A 19,330-nucleotide genomic window follows, 5' to 3' on the forward strand; every position below is an offset into this window, starting at 1 on the left:
GAGAGTGGGAATCCCATTCAGTCACTCCAAAGTTAGGTGGGATCCACAGAGTGGAATTCTCACTCTCCCTTTGAAAATTGTAAGTAAACACTAGAGTAAAAGAAATCCACACTCCTCACTCTCACTCCAAAAAGTACACACTACATTGAAGAAGCCATTGACTCATAAGAAAGCCATGATTAAATACAAGGCGAAGCATGTGAGCTCGTTTTTCAATCTCTTTGATCACTCATAAGTTTTTCTATACCACTCACTATATCATCCTTTTAAGTCAATTTTGACTGATCATCAGAGATCATGCACCCCACCTTGAGATGATTGATCACCAATTTGGCATTGTAACATTGATCACCTCTAATTGGCCAAGCTAAAATTGGGACCCCAAAACCAATTGCTTCTACAGTTGAATTTTATCCACAGTGAGATAAAAATCCACCTGTTAATTGATAACTCAGTATCAATAATTGTGGTGCCATTCCATCTATTATCAAACCCTTTTTACTGGCTCTACTATCTAAACCACTACGAAAATAAGCTGGTTAAATGACGTAGAGGATCCAATCTATTTACATAAGTTTGAATTACCTAAATAATCGGTGGATTTGATGCTTATAAATCAGAGGGAATTGCAGCAGATACACCTTCATACTTTAAAAATTACCTCAATACCTTAAAATTTGATTTTTCCAAAATTTTCATCAATATCCTTTAAAAGCTGATAGGAAATGACTAAGTTATCCTCGTTTTAAAACACTTCAACTCAACTGGCAGCACCTCTCCCTCCCTCTACTCAAACAAACAAACACTCATATATGCTACAATTCCCTCCACTACCTTTACTCAAACAAACAAACATTCATTCTCCATACATGCTAAATCGAACTTCAACACGAGCAAATTGAGCTGAGAAAGGGAAGCTGCTACAACTGAGAAAGAGAAGCCTAGTTCGTCGCTACATAATCGCCAGCGAGAGTTGATCCTTTATTGCAAAATGGTCAGAATGTAACTAGTTGAGGTAAGTAATTCCCTATAATTTGTTTTCTTGTTGATATTCAAGGGAAAAAACAAAAAGTTAGGGTTTTATATTGAAAAAATAATTAATTAGTTGCGGGTCTCTCATAACATGTTCGAAAACACATTTCTAGTTGTTTTGTTGCATGCAAATTGTGAAAAATTAATGGATTGTGCCGATTATAATTTTTTCATGTAACACACGATTTGGTCATGTAAGGTTATGTAAGATTCAAGGTTGTGTATTACACGACCTTCATGTATTGCACGATTACATGACCTTCATATATTGCACGATTACACGAGCTTTATGTATTACACAATTACATGACCTTCAATTCCAGATTGAGGAGTAAAAAGTTTATCATCTCTCCAGGTGTGTTCTGTAATTTAATTTTTTGTTTCTTGTCGATAGAATATACACATTACATTTAGTTTAATTAGGCTCACAATTGGGGACAATAAATTGGAATGGTACATATGCCTTTACCTTGTGGAATGTCATTACTTAGAGAGATCCTTAATTTGCAATTATAAGCCATGGTAAGTCATGGTATGTCTAGTTATGAGTGGAAACACTTTGATCATTGCGAATGGTGTTCTTATGTGTATAACATTACATTAATTTCCTATAGTTAATTTTTTTTCCTAATTGATTTCATGGATTAATTATATGCAGGCATTCCTCATGTATGCATGTATGTTTGGGCAGAGGAAGAAAGCACTTTGAAGATTAAAAAAGCTTTTTAAATGGTTGTACTATGTTTAATAGCGATGTTCATTAGTGTATCATATCCAAATATTGAAAAATTTGTACACTGATAACTTTGTTTATTTATACTAATTAATCTAATCATTTCTCAAACTGTCGGATGTTCAAATTTAGTTTTTTTTTTCTGCAATTTATGAACACACGATTTGGTCGTTTAAGGTCATGTAACATAGGATTCAAGGTCGTGTAATATACTCATGTATACATGACCCTCAGTCGTCTATGACATGACTTTGTATATTATTACGCGATCTTGAATCATGTGTTACGAGTCTTTCATGACCTTCAGTTATATATTACACGACTTTCATGTACTACACGACTTTATGTATTACATGACTTTATATATTGCGCGATTATACAGCCTCCATGTATTACACGACCTTAAAATTACACGAAATTTTCCATTAATCATTAGATTAATTTAGTTCATTAAAGACTTAATTTGTGCTAAGAATTTATATTTGCTGCTATGCAGAAAATGTCAACGAAAATTATTAAAAAAAAGAAGTGAAATTAAATTGGAATCTAAAAAAATTCCACATCATCATTGGTTTGAATTGTAAGTGGTGGCATAGGATCAGATGTCTTAAGCTTGAACTTCATTGTGATTTCGAATTCCGAAGTATCTATATCAATAAATTGAGCTAATCTTCACCAATCCGGCATATGTTGTCGATCGTGGTATCATTATCCCTTTAGCCTTGGAACCTTTGAACTTATACTCATCATTTTGGTCAATCCATTCACCATTGAAGAGAATAGGTACACGTACCAAAACCATATCTGATGATACAATAAAAACAATAATATCAAATTTCATATACAAGTAACTACACGACCTACATGACTACATTACTTACATGACTTACACGACCTACATGACTATATTACTTACATGACCCACATGACTTACACGACTATATTACTTACACGACCTACATGACTAACTACATGACGTGCACGGTATCAAAAGGAATGCACGACGCAAAACATTTTCACCATAAATAAATTATATTGCTGAAAAAAATAATTAAACAACCTACATTGCATATAATTCTACATATAAGAAAAAATGGTGAAAATACAACATTATAGAGTGAGGAAATTTTCTAAATTTTCCTAAAAATTAAAAAAAAATTAAAACCCAACAACATTAACATATCTTATTGGGTTGTTTAATGAGCAATGCACCTAATTTCAGTTAAAGAAAGAGTGGGTGTTAAAGAAATGAATATATAATTGTATTTGTGTAAGAAGTTATGAGAGATTTTGAGAGATTCTAGGAGATTTTGAGAAAATTTCGGCAGCAAGAAAAGATTTGGGTGAAAGAAATATGAAGACAATGAAGTTGAGTGAATTTGATGCATTCATTAAGGACATTTCAAACTTTACTTACATTTATTAGGGTATCCATGAAAACAAAAAAGGGAGGGGATATTTAAATAATTTTGAAACTATTAAAGGGTATTTAATTAAAAAACCCTCTAAATCATTGGCTAATGTTGAATAATTATTTAAGGTAGGACCCAACATGTATAACACAGATCCATATGATTTCAAATCTAATCATTTAATGATCTCATCTTCGGTCATGTTAGAACTCCGCCGGTTGGTTCTCATCTCACAATCACGAAGCACTGAACCGGCCGATTTGTAAAATTGTTTAGGTAACAATGGGCCCACTCCCCACACTGGCATCAACACCATCGATCCCTCCACTTGCTTCATCCAGTGTGGTTGATCACTCGGTTCTGATGGACCTATTTTCTCTGAACCGGGTGCACCTCACAAAGGTTGTGGACCACCAGGAAGGGACCCGTGAGGCCTGCGTTTAAGATCCGATTCGAATAAAGCAATATCCTTGGGTAACCCAAGAAGTAAACGGGCCTCTCCCGGTTTGACATCCTGGATGCGAGCCTGCCACATGGCACACTCTACAGCTGCTGAGCAAGCATCAGAAGTGAAGAACCCAACAATGGGAACTTCAAAATTCTTGAAAACATCAGCCGTCCAGCCCATCATAACGCCGATGACTACGCAAACAGGTCGGCTTTCGGGTTCCCGGGTTGAAAGGAGGTTTCGAAGGCCTTGAAGCATATGGCTGTGCATGACAACATGGTGGTGAGAAGGAGGTGATGGTAGTGGTTGAGATGGGAGGGTATTTCGGTAATTTCACATAGAGGGTATTGGTGAAGAGAGGAAGGGGTGATGCTGGTGGTGGAAACGTGAGAGGGAATAATGAGGGTAGATTTGTAATTACGAGAAGCAATTTGCTTGCATAATTCAATGCATGGAAACAGATGTCCCTGACCGAAGAACGGGACAATCCAAATCTCAGCCTCAGCAGCATTCGCAACAGAGCTTGACATCTTTTATGAATTATTTGAGACTTAATTGTTATTGACTGCTTTTGCCATCTTTCATAAAACATTCTTTGTTATATATTCAAGTAAATAAATTTATCGTTTAAAATTAATTTTTCATGTGGTAAAAGCAATACTAAATATGGGGTGGAGAGAATAATTTGTAGGGCATACCCCCACCATTTATTTAATTTCATTAAAAAAGAAAGAAAAGAAATAAAGGCTTGTTCAACATTCAATTAAAATTAACAATTCCATGATAAAATTACTTGAGAATAAAAATTTTTAAAAAAAAAGTAACTCAAAAACGAGGAATTTTTGAGTAACTGAAGAACCATAGATGTTTTTTGGTCATGAGCAATTTTTGAGTTGAGACAGAACTTGTATAAAAAAATAGTTTTGAAAACTTCTTTTCTTTTTTCGTAAATATAGATATAAAATTTTAAAATCACCAAACACAAAACCAGGAAAATGGAAGGAGAGCCCCTGTTTCTCCTCTGTTGCAAGAACAAATTCGGTTTCTACAGTTGTACCTTCTAAATGCACCATTTGTATTGCTTTGTCTCCACTTGAGCTAACGGAATTTGATGAAAACAAAATAGATATGAGTGGTGCTATTCACAGCCCTCAATAATTCTCTCAAAACCCCTTTTCTAATTATACCCCGTTGAATAAGTTCAAGACCAACTTTTCCTCTTATAACACCACCTTCAATTCCGTTAATACCCTTGTTCGCTATGAAAATGAGGAAAATGCCTACATAAAAAGCTGGCTCTGATAATCTACCTGAATTTACATTAGAAAAGAGTGGACTTTGAGAAATAAGAAGACAATATAGGGAATTTTACCAAAATAATCCATTTTTATATACAGGGAATGGTATTTTCTGATATAGGGAGGAGTGGAGAAATTAAATTCAGCAAAATAAAGAACCTCCATCGAGAAGTAAAAATGATGATATCTTTGTCGTGAAGAGATTTCTGCCTCATACAAATTTTTTATTCTAGAATGCTTGAAACCGAAAAGTTCTGTAGTTGTTTCAATTCAATTGCATACATTGACGAAACATTAAATACGGAAAAAAACAAAAAAGAAATAATAGGACAGGGGGATTTCGAGAAGTTCTAAAGAGAGAAATCTATTTATAAGCATTGAAAATTAGCTCATTAAATTTGACAGAATAATATACAATCTCACTGTTGGCCAGAAAATAATAGTAAGAACTTGTGAACATATATAATCAATTGTTTATTACTTAAGCTCTTTTTCTTCGTTATTTTGAATGGGTGCAAAGAAGAGAAGTTTTGTACCCAAATTCCAACTCGAATTGTGTAGGCTGCTTGCAAGAGCTTCATTAGATTTTTATTTGTCTTTTAATAGTGCTTCTCGACAAATACAGCTAGCTATCTGTCCTTTTTGTTACTGGACTATAGATCAATTGACAGTTGAAGTTATATTAATTTGTTGTGCTGGAATTGAAGCTTGTATCTTAGCCATTTGGTGAAGTGTCAAATATATTTTTAATTTCCTTAAAATTGTTCAAAATATGTTTACACTTTTAAAGTCACTATTATACATGAGTGCCCTAAAATTGGAGAAGGCGATTTGCCTGACATTACCTGTATTCGCTTGTATAGAGAGGACGATTTAGATAAGTCGGAACGGAACAACCTTCATCACATGCTTCCTCACGTGGTTACTTAAACTGATATGTAAAACGTGCTCCATCCATGTCGTTTCCACTAAATCGTTTTCTGTTAAGAATCAGCTGAGCAGCACGTGAGCTAATGAAGCTTTTACGGCTTCAAAACGCAGCCGTTTCTGGGAACCAAACTTGATTCATCACCTCACAACTACAGATGAATTATCGAAGTGGCTGATTGGTGCTATACGTGTTTTTCGTATTGAACTCAACTCTGCTATTTTCCCAAAAGCTGGAAAACAGAAACATCATCCCTGTGGTTTTATTTCACCTCAACCTTTTTCTGATCCCATTTTCATTGTAATTTCTCATTTACTTTGAGTGAAAGTCATTGTTGCTTTCGAACGAGGTTTTGCAACTAAAAAGGAAAAGGGGGCGGCTATAATACATGCGTGCATCTGATACATGCACAAAAACTGACCATTGGATTAAATGGAGTGGATCTAATGGCTGAGATTTGTTTTATTATTAAGCAATAAAAAAATTTGAAACAACCAGAAACCTGTAAAACCGGTCATTTGGTTTAAGTTAAAAATATATAAATGAAAATAACAAAAAAACCCACCACTCCCCCGCCTCACACGCGCCTCACCGCTCCCCGCTCCCTCGCCTCACCTCTCTTCTTGTTCCACGGCCATCAACGGCGGCACGAGTCGGCGACGATCGACTGCGGCTGTAAATTGACCACGATCATCTCTCTCTCTCGGCTTGCTCAAATTTGGCCGATCTGTGCGCTTGCTTAAGCTTGGCCGATCTATGCTTGCTCGATTACTCTTCCTATCTTCAGTCAGAGTCAACTGTTTGACAAGAGTCGAAGTCCAAGGTTCTTTTTTACAGGATTTGAGCTATTCCTTTTATTCTTCTTGCATGTTCACTGATATGAAGCTTTGATGTGGTGTTCTGATAGCGGGTGGAATTTGAGATTCTCCTTTCTTCTCTATATGAAGGTGCTTGTCATGTGTCAAGAAAAATAAAATTATTTACCAAAGATTATTTTAAGGAGATTTATTATTATTCGTGGATCGGGAAGTTTATTTTGTTTTTTGGTCTCTTATTTATTTATTGTTTTCACGAGGAAATTGCTGTGCTTTTGGAAATTAATATGCTGTGTTGTCAATGTTGTGTGAAATCCTTTTATTGGTGTCTATGTAAAGTGTTTCAGATTTCAGACCTGAGAGTTAATCTTCGCGTACCAGTTGGCTTTTGGGTTTAGTATTGCTACTTTTAACATAATTGACCTATGGCCCAAATCATTTCTATAGGGCGAAGCATATGAATGATACATATTATCTTTTTTTGGCCTTATGTATTGTTATTTGCAGTGTGATTTGGTCTAGCTTAAGAGCTTAAGCTTGCAGGTTGGATTTGTCTGACAGGGAACAATTTAATTTGCTCATCGTGATGTTTATATCCATTTTGTACTACTATCAATTTCAATCATGCCTAATTTTTATATGTATTTCTCGTGGACTCTCAGGTTCAGTGCACAAGAGGATGAAGACGATGGACACCCAAATTTGATGTGGAGAACAACTATTGCAAATGGTCCTTGATTTACTTCTCCAATTGACTTGAATTGGTTTGACGCAATTTATAGTGTATTTTTGTCATCTTTGTACGACTAGCAGGTCGTCCTGATTTGGTACATGACTGGACACAGGAATTGGACTCATATTTTTCAAACCAGAATGCCAACAATCAAGCATTTTCTTTTGAAAGCACTGGCGTCTTCTTCAATGCCAAAAAGGTTAGAGATTTTCTGTATCTTGTTTTGTATTTAATCAGTTTAGCATGTGGGTGGCAATCAAGAAAAGTTATTATAACATTTTTGTGTTCCCGAAAAACTGCTGATGATGTGTAGTGCAGGAAATGAATTGTTTTTGACTTCTTTTTATTTGTATTCTTTCTTTTTTCTTTTCTCCCCAACAGGATTATGCATTTCTGAAGAGCTTCTTGAAGTTGATTACCATGTATGCCACTTTCTTTACTCTATGCTCAGGATGTGATTTTGCCAAGCATTAAAATGGTTTAGGTCAGAACCATCATCTAAAGTTTACTTAATGCAGCCGAGAAGCTGTAGTAGAGCAAGGAAGGCTGTTGGTGTTATGAAGGCCAGCTGTGAAGAAATATTTGAACTTGTAATGAGCATGGATGGGACACGATACGAGTATGCTTCTTTTCTATTTTTTATTTTTAGTTACTTTAACATAATCAAGACTATATTGGCTGTCTCTGTAAGCTGAGTATTATATTTCCTCTTGCATGCTGTGAAATTCACATTGTCTCCAGTCCCGATTCTGTATGTGCCTTTTTGAATATATTTAATTAATCTGCATGGTGCTTTCTAAAGATTATTACAAACTTTTGTTGCTTAAGTATATGAAGAATGTAGAAATGAAAACAGCTTTTGAAGTTTGATGGATTGCTTCATTAATAAAGAAAGACTAGGACTCATTTTTATAACTTTTCTCCACTTAGCTAATGGTATTTGATGAAGACAAAATAGATGTAGCTATCTATATTTTTTGTTGCTGAACTATAGATCAATTGACGGTTGAAGTTAGTTATATTAATTTGTTGTACTAGAATTAAAGCTTGTATCTTAGCCATTTCATGAAGTGTCAAATACGTTCTTTCCTTTTTTTTTTTTTTTTTCAAAACATGTTACACTTTTGAAGTCACTATTACATAAAAGAGTGTTCTAAAACAGGAGAAGGCGTGCTGCCTGAAATTACCTGTTTCCTAGCAAATCTAGCTGGTTTGCGAATTAGATTTTAACAAGTCTCTTGGCAAGGTTTGCTAGTAATGTGTTCAAATTATTCTATTTAATTTTACTGTCTGTACCCTAATAATTCTTGGTTTGCACCATTGCATTGTTCCATAATCTCTGTGCGTTGGCTTATAAAGGCCAGCAAGGCTGATCATTTGTCGAATAGTTATTTCCATGAAATTCCTATCAATTTGACTCAGTATTTAGAGGTCTTGAAGAGGGCAGTGTACTAGACATGGATTTCTACCTCTTTTGGTTGTACAATTGTTGTATTTCTTGGCCATCAGATCTTTTTAATGTACCTTTCTCAAAGTTCATGCCGCACGTACACCGTTTTTCATGTTTTGTGCATGTGGGATTGTAGTCTTCTGTATCGCAGCTTAGTTGAAGAGGTAGATGGTCATACGGCTATTCTCTATCATAGGCTTCAGCTGGACTGGTTTCCAATGTAATAGTCTCTTGATTCAATCATCTCATTTATGCTTTGGTCAGAATAGAACATTTATTGTTTCCTTCTTTCCCCTTTCCTCTCTTCTGATGTAATATGTGAGGAAATTACCTAAAATTTCTGTATCCCAATGTAATTGTTGGAATTCAGAAATAAAATAAATACACCGTCTTGTTTTTCCCTCGGTTCAGTCCCAAGTTCTCTTTGGGCCTTCTGCAAGTTTTTAAACATACTGTGACAGTAAAAAATCTAGTGATTGAGATCATTTTGATGAATTTAATTTTAATTCTTAGCTGATACTTTTTCTGGAATTTTTTTCTTATGTTTCCTCAATATGACTTAAATATAGGGCTTAGTTTGGTTTAGAAGTTCATCTAAAACCTTCTCCTTGATTCCAAAAAAATTCTCTAGAAAGGTCTCAGATGGATTTTAGGGGAGTTTTGTGGCAAATTTGAAAAGTTCAGGGGAAGGGTCTAATGAATTTTAAAACCACATGGGTTATCTGTTTTATTCAGAGGATAGTGGAATTCCCTGAAATTTATCATTTTTATTTAAATAATCTTCCTACTTTCCTCTGCAGAATTTATTTATATATATGAATTCATTTGGTTGCAGGTTTGTTTGGCCCCGCGGCCTTTGTTAAGTGCGTTATTGGCGTTGAAATGACGCTGCGAGTTATGGTAAGGTTCTTGCTTCCCCACTTCTTGAAATTAAATCTATCTTTTCTGGCACTAGAAGTTTCCATAAGCTGTGTTTTGTTATCGCGCAGTTGTGTTATTTCATTCTAGGGAGCATATGAACTGTGGTCCACAACCCGGATATGTACGAGCTCACATGGAGAGTTAGTTTTCTGTCCTTTACTTTGGTTGATGTAGAGAATTAACAAGTGACTAAGTCATGCCAAGTTGCACCACTTGCTTCCTGTATTCTGATTTCTCAGGTGGTGGATTCAACATTTCCCCACTAAAACCTCAAAATGGTAGGCCCAGAACACAAGTACAGCATCTTATGCAGATTGATCTAAAAGGGTGGGGTGTTGGTTATGTGTCAATGTTTAGCAACACTGTCTTCTGCAGATGTTAAATAGCATTGCTGGTAAGTTTCTTGCTTTCACATTTTATTTTGCGCTGTTATGGGTTAATATGTTTCTGTTGGGTGGCCATTTTAAGTCATATTTTTACGTGTTACTGTATTTTCTTCAGTCCTTTTATAGGGAACACACACATACACGTATGTAGAGTCACCTTTTAATGAGGGATCTACCATTTTAATGAAATGAGGAATGAGCTAAAAGATAAAAAATTCACGAACTCCAATGCAATATGTGTGTGTGCGCGTGTACACCTTTTCTAACTCTTGTTCTTAGTTAGATATTTTTTGGGATTTCAGGCAAATGAAAAAAGAGATTAAGAGAATGATTTCAAGAGAACAGGTGGATAATAACTTAAATATTCATTTTTATACATTTTGTTAATGTCCTCTTTAATGGATTTCTATGGAATTAACCTTGTAATTGGTGTAATTACGGCATTGGTGGTTGACATGGCTTTCCTTGTGCAGGTATGTATGATTGTACTGCAATTTGCAAATTTGCATACTTGAATGTTCTCAGAATGGTATAATGCTTCGTGTATGCAGGCAAATACTACAGATGAATTACCGGAGCGGCTGATTGGAGCTGTACGTGTTTCTTATATAGAACTCAAGTCTGCTATTGTTCCAAAGTTGGAACCAGAGACATCATGACTCTGGTTTCATTTCACCTCAACTGTTTTTTTTTTTAATTGAAAAAAAAAAATCATTTGTTTTAGGTATACATACATGTATTTTGATCCCGTTTTCATTGTAATTTCTCATTTACTTTGAAAGAAAGTCATTGGTGTTTTCGAGTGGGAATTTTGCATTAAAAAATAAAGAATACTTAATAGGAAATTTCATAATTCTTTAGTTACTATTTTTGGAATGTGTGTAATAGTATTAAAGTTGGTTTCTACTCGCAAACAAGTGAACTACTCGATCCCCAACTGCGACCACGCTAGTTGTCATTTAAAACTCAACAACTAACAAAAATACTAATAAAAAAATGATTTTCTTATATTGCTGTGAAAACATTTATGGGTTCATTTATTTCCACAAGATCTATAATTTGGTCTTGACTTTACGAAATTCTTTTAATTTAAAGGGTTTTGGTCTGAGAAAGTCAGTTTGACGGATTAATTCTTTTTAATAATGGTCGAGTTAATTTTACTATACTCATAAAACTATTTTTATTCTGATAATGCCACAAATGTTATGATGTTTTCTTCAGCTAATGATCTTCTATCAGGACTAGTTAGAAATCAAATGCTTAAAACACCGATTGAATGTATAATGCAGAAGTTTAAACAGTACCTAATTGAAAATTGCATGAAACATGAAACATCAATTCAAGTCCTTCCTTAAACAGAGAATGCATCAAACAAATCCAAAGTGTCTTGCAAGTCTGTAGCATGACAAAAAAGTTGTAAATGCGTTTGGAACCAAATTCTTCAAGTACAGGAGAACGAGCAAGTTGAATTATGTACAAGAGATTGGCCTGGTTCGAGATAGCTTCTTCACTGTACCTGAAGGATTGGCTCAATCTTTTCTTTAGAATTCTGCACATTTTGTAATTACTCGTGTAAGCAAGCATACATTACAACCATAATAATAATAAAGCAAGAGTAATGATACGACCACCACCTTTTGTACACAAACAATATTGTATAAACTAATGCGACATAATATGATTGGTTAAACAAAAACATTACATGGCCCTCATAATTTATTTATTTATTTATTTATTATTATTATTATTATTATTATTATATATTTTCAGTCAACCAATCATATTATATCACATTAGTTTCTATAAAATAATTTGCTAAATAGCACCAAAACTTAATTGATACTCACCATTTCATTGAACAATTTTTTTATGGTGTCATTGAGGTTGCCTTCCCAACATCCTTCATCATCATCATCTTCTTCATCATCATCTTTTTCTTCTTCGGTGACGTTCACTTTGTTTAGCATTGGTGTGTCTAAGACTCCTTGAGAGAAGATCTTCATTTTTGGACACAGTCTCACAACTACTTGTTTCAAGGACGGGAATTCAAGAGCGTAATTACCTAAACAAAAGCTTGTTAGGCTTGGCAAACAGTCAAGTTCCAAGTACCTCAATTTCCCAAAAACAATGCAATCTTCCGTTTCTTCTCCAACCTGCGACTGTATAATTTCTTCCATCATTTTGCAATCAACTATCTTCATTCTTCCGAGATTCACTAGATTTTTAGATGCTGAGAGCGTCAACACATTTATCAACCCGTGACACTTCGATACTTGTAGTCCCCACAGATTTTCCAAATGCCACGAAGGTGGTACTAATTTTTGCAACTTACTACATTCCGATATTTCTAGCCTTTCCAAGTTTGCAAACACTTTGTTGGATTCGTCATTTTCCTTCCAGAGATGCTGCACTTTGTGTAATCCAGACAGTCTTAACTTCCTCAATTGAGGGAAAGCAACCTGAAAATCAACAAAGTTAAGTTGTAAAAGAAAATACGTATCCAATCTCTGGAGTCTTCACCTGCATATTTTATGGACAAGATTAATCACGGCATTTTATATTTTATTTCCAAATTAGTATGCTTTGCAGTAGGATCCCAAATATAAGTATCAAATCGATTACCCTTTGAAACACATAAATGAAATCTAATGCTAAATCCAATATGAATTAGCTAGGAAAACAGAGATGTTACACACATAATTAATATAGTTCATCACCTCGTGTTATCAGGCATCCAATTAATTTCAGTCATTTTTATAATTCATACTATAAAGATAGTTAATAACTGAGGTTATATTGTTAAATCATATATAAATTAAGATGACATGCAAAAAGATGAGTCATTAAATTTGACTTGATTCTAATGAAATTACATCTGTGCGAACAAAAGTGAAGGGAATAATAATAATAATAATAATAATAATTACCTTTTCATCGAAGAGGGGTTGTACTTGATGAGCCAGCAAGAAGTACTCTTCTAATGTTAATTTTTGAGGTTCCTTGTTATCAGTTGTCACATGCACTACAGAGTTGGATATAAATGTTTCCATATCAGGGCAATTCTCAATAGTCAGACTCCACAACATAGGCATTTCAATTATATTCCCAGTGAAGTTGCAGAATCTTTTGAGTTTTGGAAGATCAATGAGCGTTAGGCTAAAAAGCCTAGGAAACAGGGGGCCTATATGTTCTTTGTCAGCATTTAGCTCTTCCAAATGAAGCATCTCTTCTAGTGAATCACAATTCCTCACTTCCAGCCTTGCCAAATTGTTCAAGCATCGTAGCAGATTGGCAGGAATAGCACTCGACATATTGGTGCAGTAATCCACCTCCAGCTCTGCTAAATAGTTGAAGAAGCGGACAGGCAGTGCTTGGCCATGCCATATTTCTTTCAAACGTGGAAAATGTGAGAGTTGCAAATACTGTATGTCACGGAATCCAATCTGCACAAACCAAAACAATTGCACTGGATATATATAAATACATTAAACTTACATGTTTTGTGTTTTAACTTCTAAAACTATATATACAAGGCAGGTGTATATGTTCAAATGTGCAAGTGCAAGGGAGATGCATAAGTAATTTCAACGAATCGATTTAACACATACCATTTCTTCGTAACACTTTTGTATAGTGGAATTAAGGTTGCCTTCCCAACGGCACAATTCACCCTCTTCCTGTTAAGAATAGAATTAGTTAGTTAATGAGTATGCTGACATGGCAGCTGAGTCAGCTAAAGGTTGTTATAGAGGTTGTTAGTAGTAAACTGTGCGTGTGTGCAATGTGTGTAGAATCTTCTATGCACATATAAAAAGGCTTGCAATTTCCAGATTCATTAGATCAATAATAACAGAATTCTCAGCTTACAGAAGTTTTCTTTCCTCCTATTTTCTTAGTAACCAAACAACATCACAGTTTCATATAAAACTTAATACTTCCTTTTTACTCACCTGCACTTCGTGCAGCTTTGGTGTGGATACGATTCCCTGAGAAAAAGTCTTCATGTTCGGGCAACGTGTCATAGAAACTCGTTCCAATGATGGGAATTCAAGAGTGTAATTCTCCAAACAAAAGCTGGTAAGCCTTGGTAAATAATCAAGTATCAAAACTTTTAAATTGCTGAAAGCAATACGATTCTCCTTCACTTCTTCTCCAACATGTCCTATGATTTCTTCTATTTTTTCACAGTATGATACATTAAGATTCACTAGACTATTGGGAATTCCAACCTGAAAATAAAGAGTAGCATTCAACTAAATTCAAAGTATGTCAAAATCATACAATTGTTTTATGAAAAATAACAAACCATGTCTACTAGATATTTTTTGTTAAAGAAAAAAGGAAAAAAATTAAAACAAAAATAAATAAATAGAAGTCCAGAAAAACAAAGATAATGAAAATGCATTTACACTAAAACGCTGTATTTCCCTTTTTTTTTTCCCGATATTCATGCTTTTAAAAATGGAAAACATTTCTGGAAAACACTTCCCAACGCCATCAACATGGGACTGTTACAGAGTGAATATTTGAGGAAATTTTTTAATAAACGGTCGATTCAAAATGACCATCATGAATTTGTGCTTAATCAATGGCGTAATCAATTCATAACTAAACTAGAGATATTAACTACATTTGAACACTTTTCTTTATTTTATTTTTAAAATCGAAATCTAAAGACCCAAGGAAAAGAGAAATATATATGAATTTGTGAACTTAAAAGCTGAGTAACTAAGTATCTTTTAATTTCTGAAAATCTTATTCATTAGGATTTAAGGAAAAAAAACAATTAAATTAAATTATATTATGCTGTTAAATCGTGTTTAAAATAATTATATTGTTGACTTTAATGCAGGTGAACCTATAAATTAGATTGAAAATGCAGAGTTCAGAATGGTGATTTGAAGTACAATACTTTTTTTCCCTCTAGAAGTTTGAAGTACAATACTTGCAATAAATAATTTGTGAATGAAAATTATTTGTAAACAAAAAAATGATTAAAATAATTGTTGAATGTTATTTGAAATAAAAATTCAAAATGAATATAGCAATCTTACCAATGGAGGAAAAATATTCAGTAGATTATGACACACAGATATCTCTAATTTTTTCAATTTGCTAAAAGACTTCGAAGCAAGCTGGTGGTGCCATATTTTTCTCAACTTATCCGCCCCACGAATATGTAATACCTCCAGACTTGGGAGTCGTACCTGAAGTTAAAAATTCAATGCAATTAGAGATGGATATTAATTAAATTTGAAGACTCAACGAAAGAAGAAATTAACTATTAAGAATAAAATTAATTTAAAAAAAAAACCTTTGCATCAAAGAGAGGTTGAGGTTGCATTTCAGAATTAGCTTCTGGTGAGGCAAAGCTACTTAGTTTTGGAAGACCATCGAGCTGCAGGAAGTGTAGTTTAGGAAAAACCTTAAATTCATCTCTTCCTCCTAACCCCGTGGTGTTGACTATCCCTTCCATTGACCAACAATTAATAATCTCAAGATGTCGGAGCTGCCCAAGACTATTAGCCATAGAATATGAAAACATATACTTCAGAGGACAACACCTTGTCACGGTCACTTTTGTTAAATTTTGACAACAATACATTCCCTGAAATTGATCGGGCCATAATTTTTTGATGTTTGTTAAACTGACAAGTTCCAGTTCCTCCAAGCGTGGAAAAGTAACCTGCAAAGAAAAACCATACATTTTTTTTCCTTCAACTACAACTTCTAATATAATATTCTTTCGATGATTGAAGATCAATCGTGATAATATATTAATTAATTAATTATTAAACAGAAAATTATCACCTGATCATCCTCTGCATTGATTTCTGTGAATCCCTGAGTAGTTGTTGGTTTCTCCATGTCGGGCCCTATAAATGAACAAAAACAATATATGATTAACCTCTGTTGTCCCCTCCCAAAACAAAAAAAAAAAAAGAATGAGCCAATGTCAATAATCCTACCAATAATTAATTTAAACACTTACCAATCATCATTTTCAATTTATTGCAATTTACCACTTCTACTTTTTGAAGCCCCAATAGGTTTTTGGCCATAGAGAATGAGAAGAGATACTTCAATTTTGGACAGGAATATACGTATATAATCCTTAAGTTGCTGAAAGATTGATCTTCTCTGAGTTGGCTGTAGCATATCGTCTCCAAATTAGTTAAATTAATAAGATCCAATGATTCCAGCAAGGGAAAGACTTCGCAACGAACCCGTCTAACTGAACCGACAATATGTAAAATCTCAGAACAACCTGTTACATGAAGATGCTGCAATCGTGGAAAACCTTCCCCATCGTCTAATTCATGAACAACATTCTGAACACCCGTCAGTGAGTATAGACGGAGATCTTCAGTTCTCTTCAGCAACATTTTCGTCCCATCATTCCCCAAAAGAAGGCTAACTTTTTCTGGCCCCTTGAGCACCATCAATGTTGATGTTTTAGATTCGACGAGTCGTCGGTTAGACATTTGTCCTATAAATATCTTATATCTTTCCAATTCCATAGAGACAAAATCCGGCGGCAGAATTTCGGAATCCGAAACATCTATCTCCAAAGTAGTTAGATTTGACAACCCCTTCAACTCGACAAGACTGGCATTACTTCCTCCTTCAACCTTATCCCACTGTGAAAAGCTGTTATGCATAAACAGTTCTTCTAATCCAGATAATTTTGATATGACATTTGGTGGTATCAACTCAAGGCTCCAACAATTGCTCAAATCTAGCAACTGTAACCGCGTCAATCGTCCAATTTCAAGTGGTAACTGCTTGATATCGGAATCTGCAAGGCTGAGAATCTCTAATTTCTTTAGCTGTCCAACTATTGCTATATCTTTTAGTCGGCAATAGTCTAAACGCAATGTTTGAAGGTTAATGAGGCAACCAAGTGATGAAGGTAATGAAGAGAATTGAATTCGAGTAAAATTCAAAACTTTGAGTCCTTCCGTCCCTTTAAAAAAGTGGTCTGAAACTTGCATAGAGCCATCACCCTCCGCATGCAATAGCTCAAGACAGGGACATTGCAACCTTTCAGGAAGCACTTGAATACCTCCATAAGGTAAAGAAATAGCAATTGGACCTTCCTGTACTGTATCTTCCATCTTTTTCTCCAAGTCGGCAACATTTGGAATATTAAACATGAGCTCCTCTTCTGCAATTGATACAGCAACTACACGAATGACGTCATGCATTTTAACTTCATCTTCAGCATCACTGTCCAACAATAAGCATGAAGATTTGAGTTTGTCGATCAACGTATGCAATCTCCTCCTTGCTTCTTCCAGTGAGTAAACCTTTTTAAAATAGTCCATACCCATACCATATCTCAATAAGTCTGGAACAGGTATAGCATAACCTTTACTAAGTAGACCACAAAGACGGAACAGAGATTTTGCCTCCGCACTTTCCAGCAAGTTGTAACTCAATTTTATGGAGGTGTACACATTTCTTTCCATTCCATCAATTTCTCTTGCATCGGAACTTCTTAGCTGATTCAATGCATCCTTCCAAATGTCAAGATCCTTAGTTTTCAGAGCTTTTGCAACTGTACTCAGTGCAACAGGCAATCCTCCGCATTTTTCAACGATCTCATCTGCAGTGGGTTGAAAAGCAGATATTTTAGTTGAATCACCCACTATCTTCTCAAATAACTGCAAGGCTTCTTCTTTTGATAAAGCATCGATCGGGAAATTTTTCTGAGAATTCATATCAGTGCACAATAAATCTCGACTTCTAGACGTCAGTATTATTGTGCATCGTCTCTGATCATCCATTCTTTCGTTCGGAATCCCAACTTTATCGAACTCCAGTTCCCCCCAAATATTATCCAATATAATGAGATGCCGCTCCTTGTTCTTCAATACTCGACATAGTCGATTTGCTCTGTCGAATATACTCTCATTCAACTCAAACTTTATGCCTAAATCAGAAGCAAGTTTGTCTTGAATTTTCTGATGATCTGGGTTCTCTGTTACCTCAGCCATAGCGACCTTATCGAACAACTTATTTGTTTCCATCACTTGCTTTGCAACTTGCTTGACTAGCGTGGTTTTACCCACGCCGCCCATGCCGTAGACCCCAATTATGTTGAGTTTCTCATCCTTCAACGCCTCCATAACATCCAGTAATACTTTCTTTCTTGAATCAAAGGCCTCGTTATCTTTCCCGCCCCTAAGTGCTTCGATATCTGCAGAAGGATCGAAGGCAATTTCTTCACTCTTCAGTTTGTCGCCTTTTTCCATGAGATTAGCAGCATCTTTTGCGGCCTTTGCTGCTCGTTTACTGAGTTTGTAACGAGACAACAAATTTGCACACAATCCTTTGAAGCAGGACTTCTTGGCTCCATCTTCTTCATCAATGATAGATTTTGCAACCCCCTCCGTAGATTCAACCTTACTTCGCCAATCTTTGACACCCTGATAAATCTCTTTGCCTTGTCGAGTATCATGCTTAACACGTTGTTGCACCATTTCGTTTATACCTTCCAACCCCTTCACTTGATCTTTTAGCTCATCTATGTAGCTCTGGTACTTGAACACATAAGATATTTGCCGTATAATCGGTTTGAACAGTGACTTTGCACCTTCTAATACAGTGCTGGATAAAGCAGCCAGAGCCACTTCTGCCATTGTCTGCTACTTAACAAATCTAATAATATATCAAAGAAAGGAATACAAATAAATTAAAAGGAACTAAAGGGAAAGACAGAGAAAGAAAAGACGGCAAACAACATCGCAATATTGATCTTGAACCAACTGATACCTAAATAGAGAATTTCTTTTACTATCTTAAGGATCAGAGGTTTCGCTATTAACCGAAAGGTATCGCTTCTATTTTGTCACTTTGAACGAATAACTTTATGTTTTTAACGGATGTTTAATACAAATTGCATACATTGGGTGTAAAATTAAATAAATTTAAATATTTATAATAATTTTAATAATTGAATAAAACTTTGAGTAAATGACTGATAATTTCTCTAAGATGATTTATTGTTTGGGGTCTAAGATTTTAAATATTCAACTTAAAAGATTAATATCTTATAAATTGATTAATTAATTAATCATTAAGCAACTAAATTGGTCCCTGGATGTCAATTTATTTAATATTGACGCACCTATTTTTTTTTTCTGGCAAATAATTATTAATGCACTTAGG

The 19,330-nt window shown here is 34.8% G+C and overlaps 2 protein-coding genes, 1 long non-coding RNA gene and 1 pseudogene across 11 annotated transcripts; 1 reads left to right on the forward strand and 3 right to left on the reverse strand.

Annotated features, from left to right (window-relative positions):
* Window positions 1-3,571: 3,571 nt before the first annotated feature.
* LOC112098077 lies at window positions 3,572-4,155 on the reverse strand (annotated as a pseudogene).
* Window positions 4,156-6,433: 2,278 nt separating this feature from the next.
* Window positions 6,434-10,958, forward strand: LOC18040182. Of its 9 annotated transcripts, none has more exons than XR_002905642.1 (8): window positions 6,434-6,674; window positions 7,329-7,598; window positions 7,781-7,821; window positions 7,918-8,018; window positions 8,986-9,069; window positions 9,685-9,749; window positions 9,839-10,164; window positions 10,630-10,958. It is a non-coding gene; the product is annotated as an uncharacterized LOC18040182 (long non-coding RNA). The 9 variants fall into 9 exon arrangements; XR_002905639.1 differs by lacking the exon at window positions 8,986-9,069 and adding an exon at window positions 10,459-10,501; XR_002905640.1 differs by lacking the exon at window positions 8,986-9,069 and adding an exon at window positions 10,459-10,501 and having other exon boundaries at window positions 10,708-10,958.
* A 625-nt stretch (window positions 10,959-11,583) lies between these two features.
* LOC112098530 lies at window positions 11,584-15,236 on the reverse strand. Its single transcript, XM_024185114.1, has 6 exons — window positions 15,211-15,236; window positions 14,107-14,385; window positions 13,765-13,833; window positions 13,084-13,599; window positions 12,004-12,615; window positions 11,584-11,705 (listed from the first exon to the last, which is right to left on the reverse strand). The coding sequence occupies exons 2-6, from the start codon at window positions 14,176-14,178 to the stop codon at window positions 11,664-11,666; spliced, it is 1,311 nt and encodes a 436-aa protein (XP_024040882.1). The 5' UTR covers window positions 14,179-14,385; window positions 15,211-15,236; the 3' UTR covers window positions 11,584-11,663.
* Window positions 15,237-15,877: 641 nt separating this feature from the next.
* Window positions 15,878-18,812, reverse strand: LOC112098078 (disease resistance protein At4g27190-like). Its single transcript, XM_024183682.1, has 3 exons — window positions 16,149-18,812; window positions 15,968-16,032; window positions 15,878-15,886 (listed from the first exon to the last, which is right to left on the reverse strand). Exons 1-3 carry the CDS (start codon window positions 18,799-18,801, stop codon window positions 15,878-15,880), a joined length of 2,727 nt encoding a protein of 908 aa, XP_024039450.1. The 5' UTR covers window positions 18,802-18,812.
* Between the last annotated feature and the right edge of the window lie 518 nt (window positions 18,813-19,330).

Source organism: Citrus clementina, unplaced genomic scaffold, assembly GCF_000493195.1.
Source record: "Citrus clementina cultivar Clemenules unplaced genomic scaffold, Citrus_clementina_v1.0 scaffold_5, whole genome shotgun sequence".
Taxonomy (NCBI): domain Eukaryota; kingdom Viridiplantae; phylum Streptophyta; class Magnoliopsida; order Sapindales; family Rutaceae; genus Citrus; species Citrus x clementina.

Excerpts from the sequence above, each read along its gene's own strand:
- LOC112098530 (XM_024185114.1), bottom strand. The coding sequence starts at position 14,178 with ATGACACGTTGCCCGAACATGAAGACTTTTTCTCAGGGAATCGTATCC. Across the intron at positions 13,600-13,764 it reads AAAAGTGTTACGAAGAAATG|ATTGGATTCCGTGACATACA; the intron begins GTATGTGTTAAA and ends TGGTTTGTGCAG. Across the intron at positions 11,706-12,003 it reads AAAAATTGTTCAATGAAATG|AATTCTAAAGAAAAGATTGA; the intron begins GTGAGTATCAAT and ends CAAAATGTGCAG.
- LOC112098078 (XM_024183682.1), bottom strand. The coding sequence starts at position 18,801 with ATGGCAGAAGTGGCTCTGGCTGCTTTATCCAGCACTGTATTAGAAGGT. Across the intron at positions 16,033-16,148 it reads TAAATTGAAAATGATGATTG|GGCCCGACATGGAGAAACCA; the intron begins GTAAGTGTTTAA and ends GTTCATTTATAG.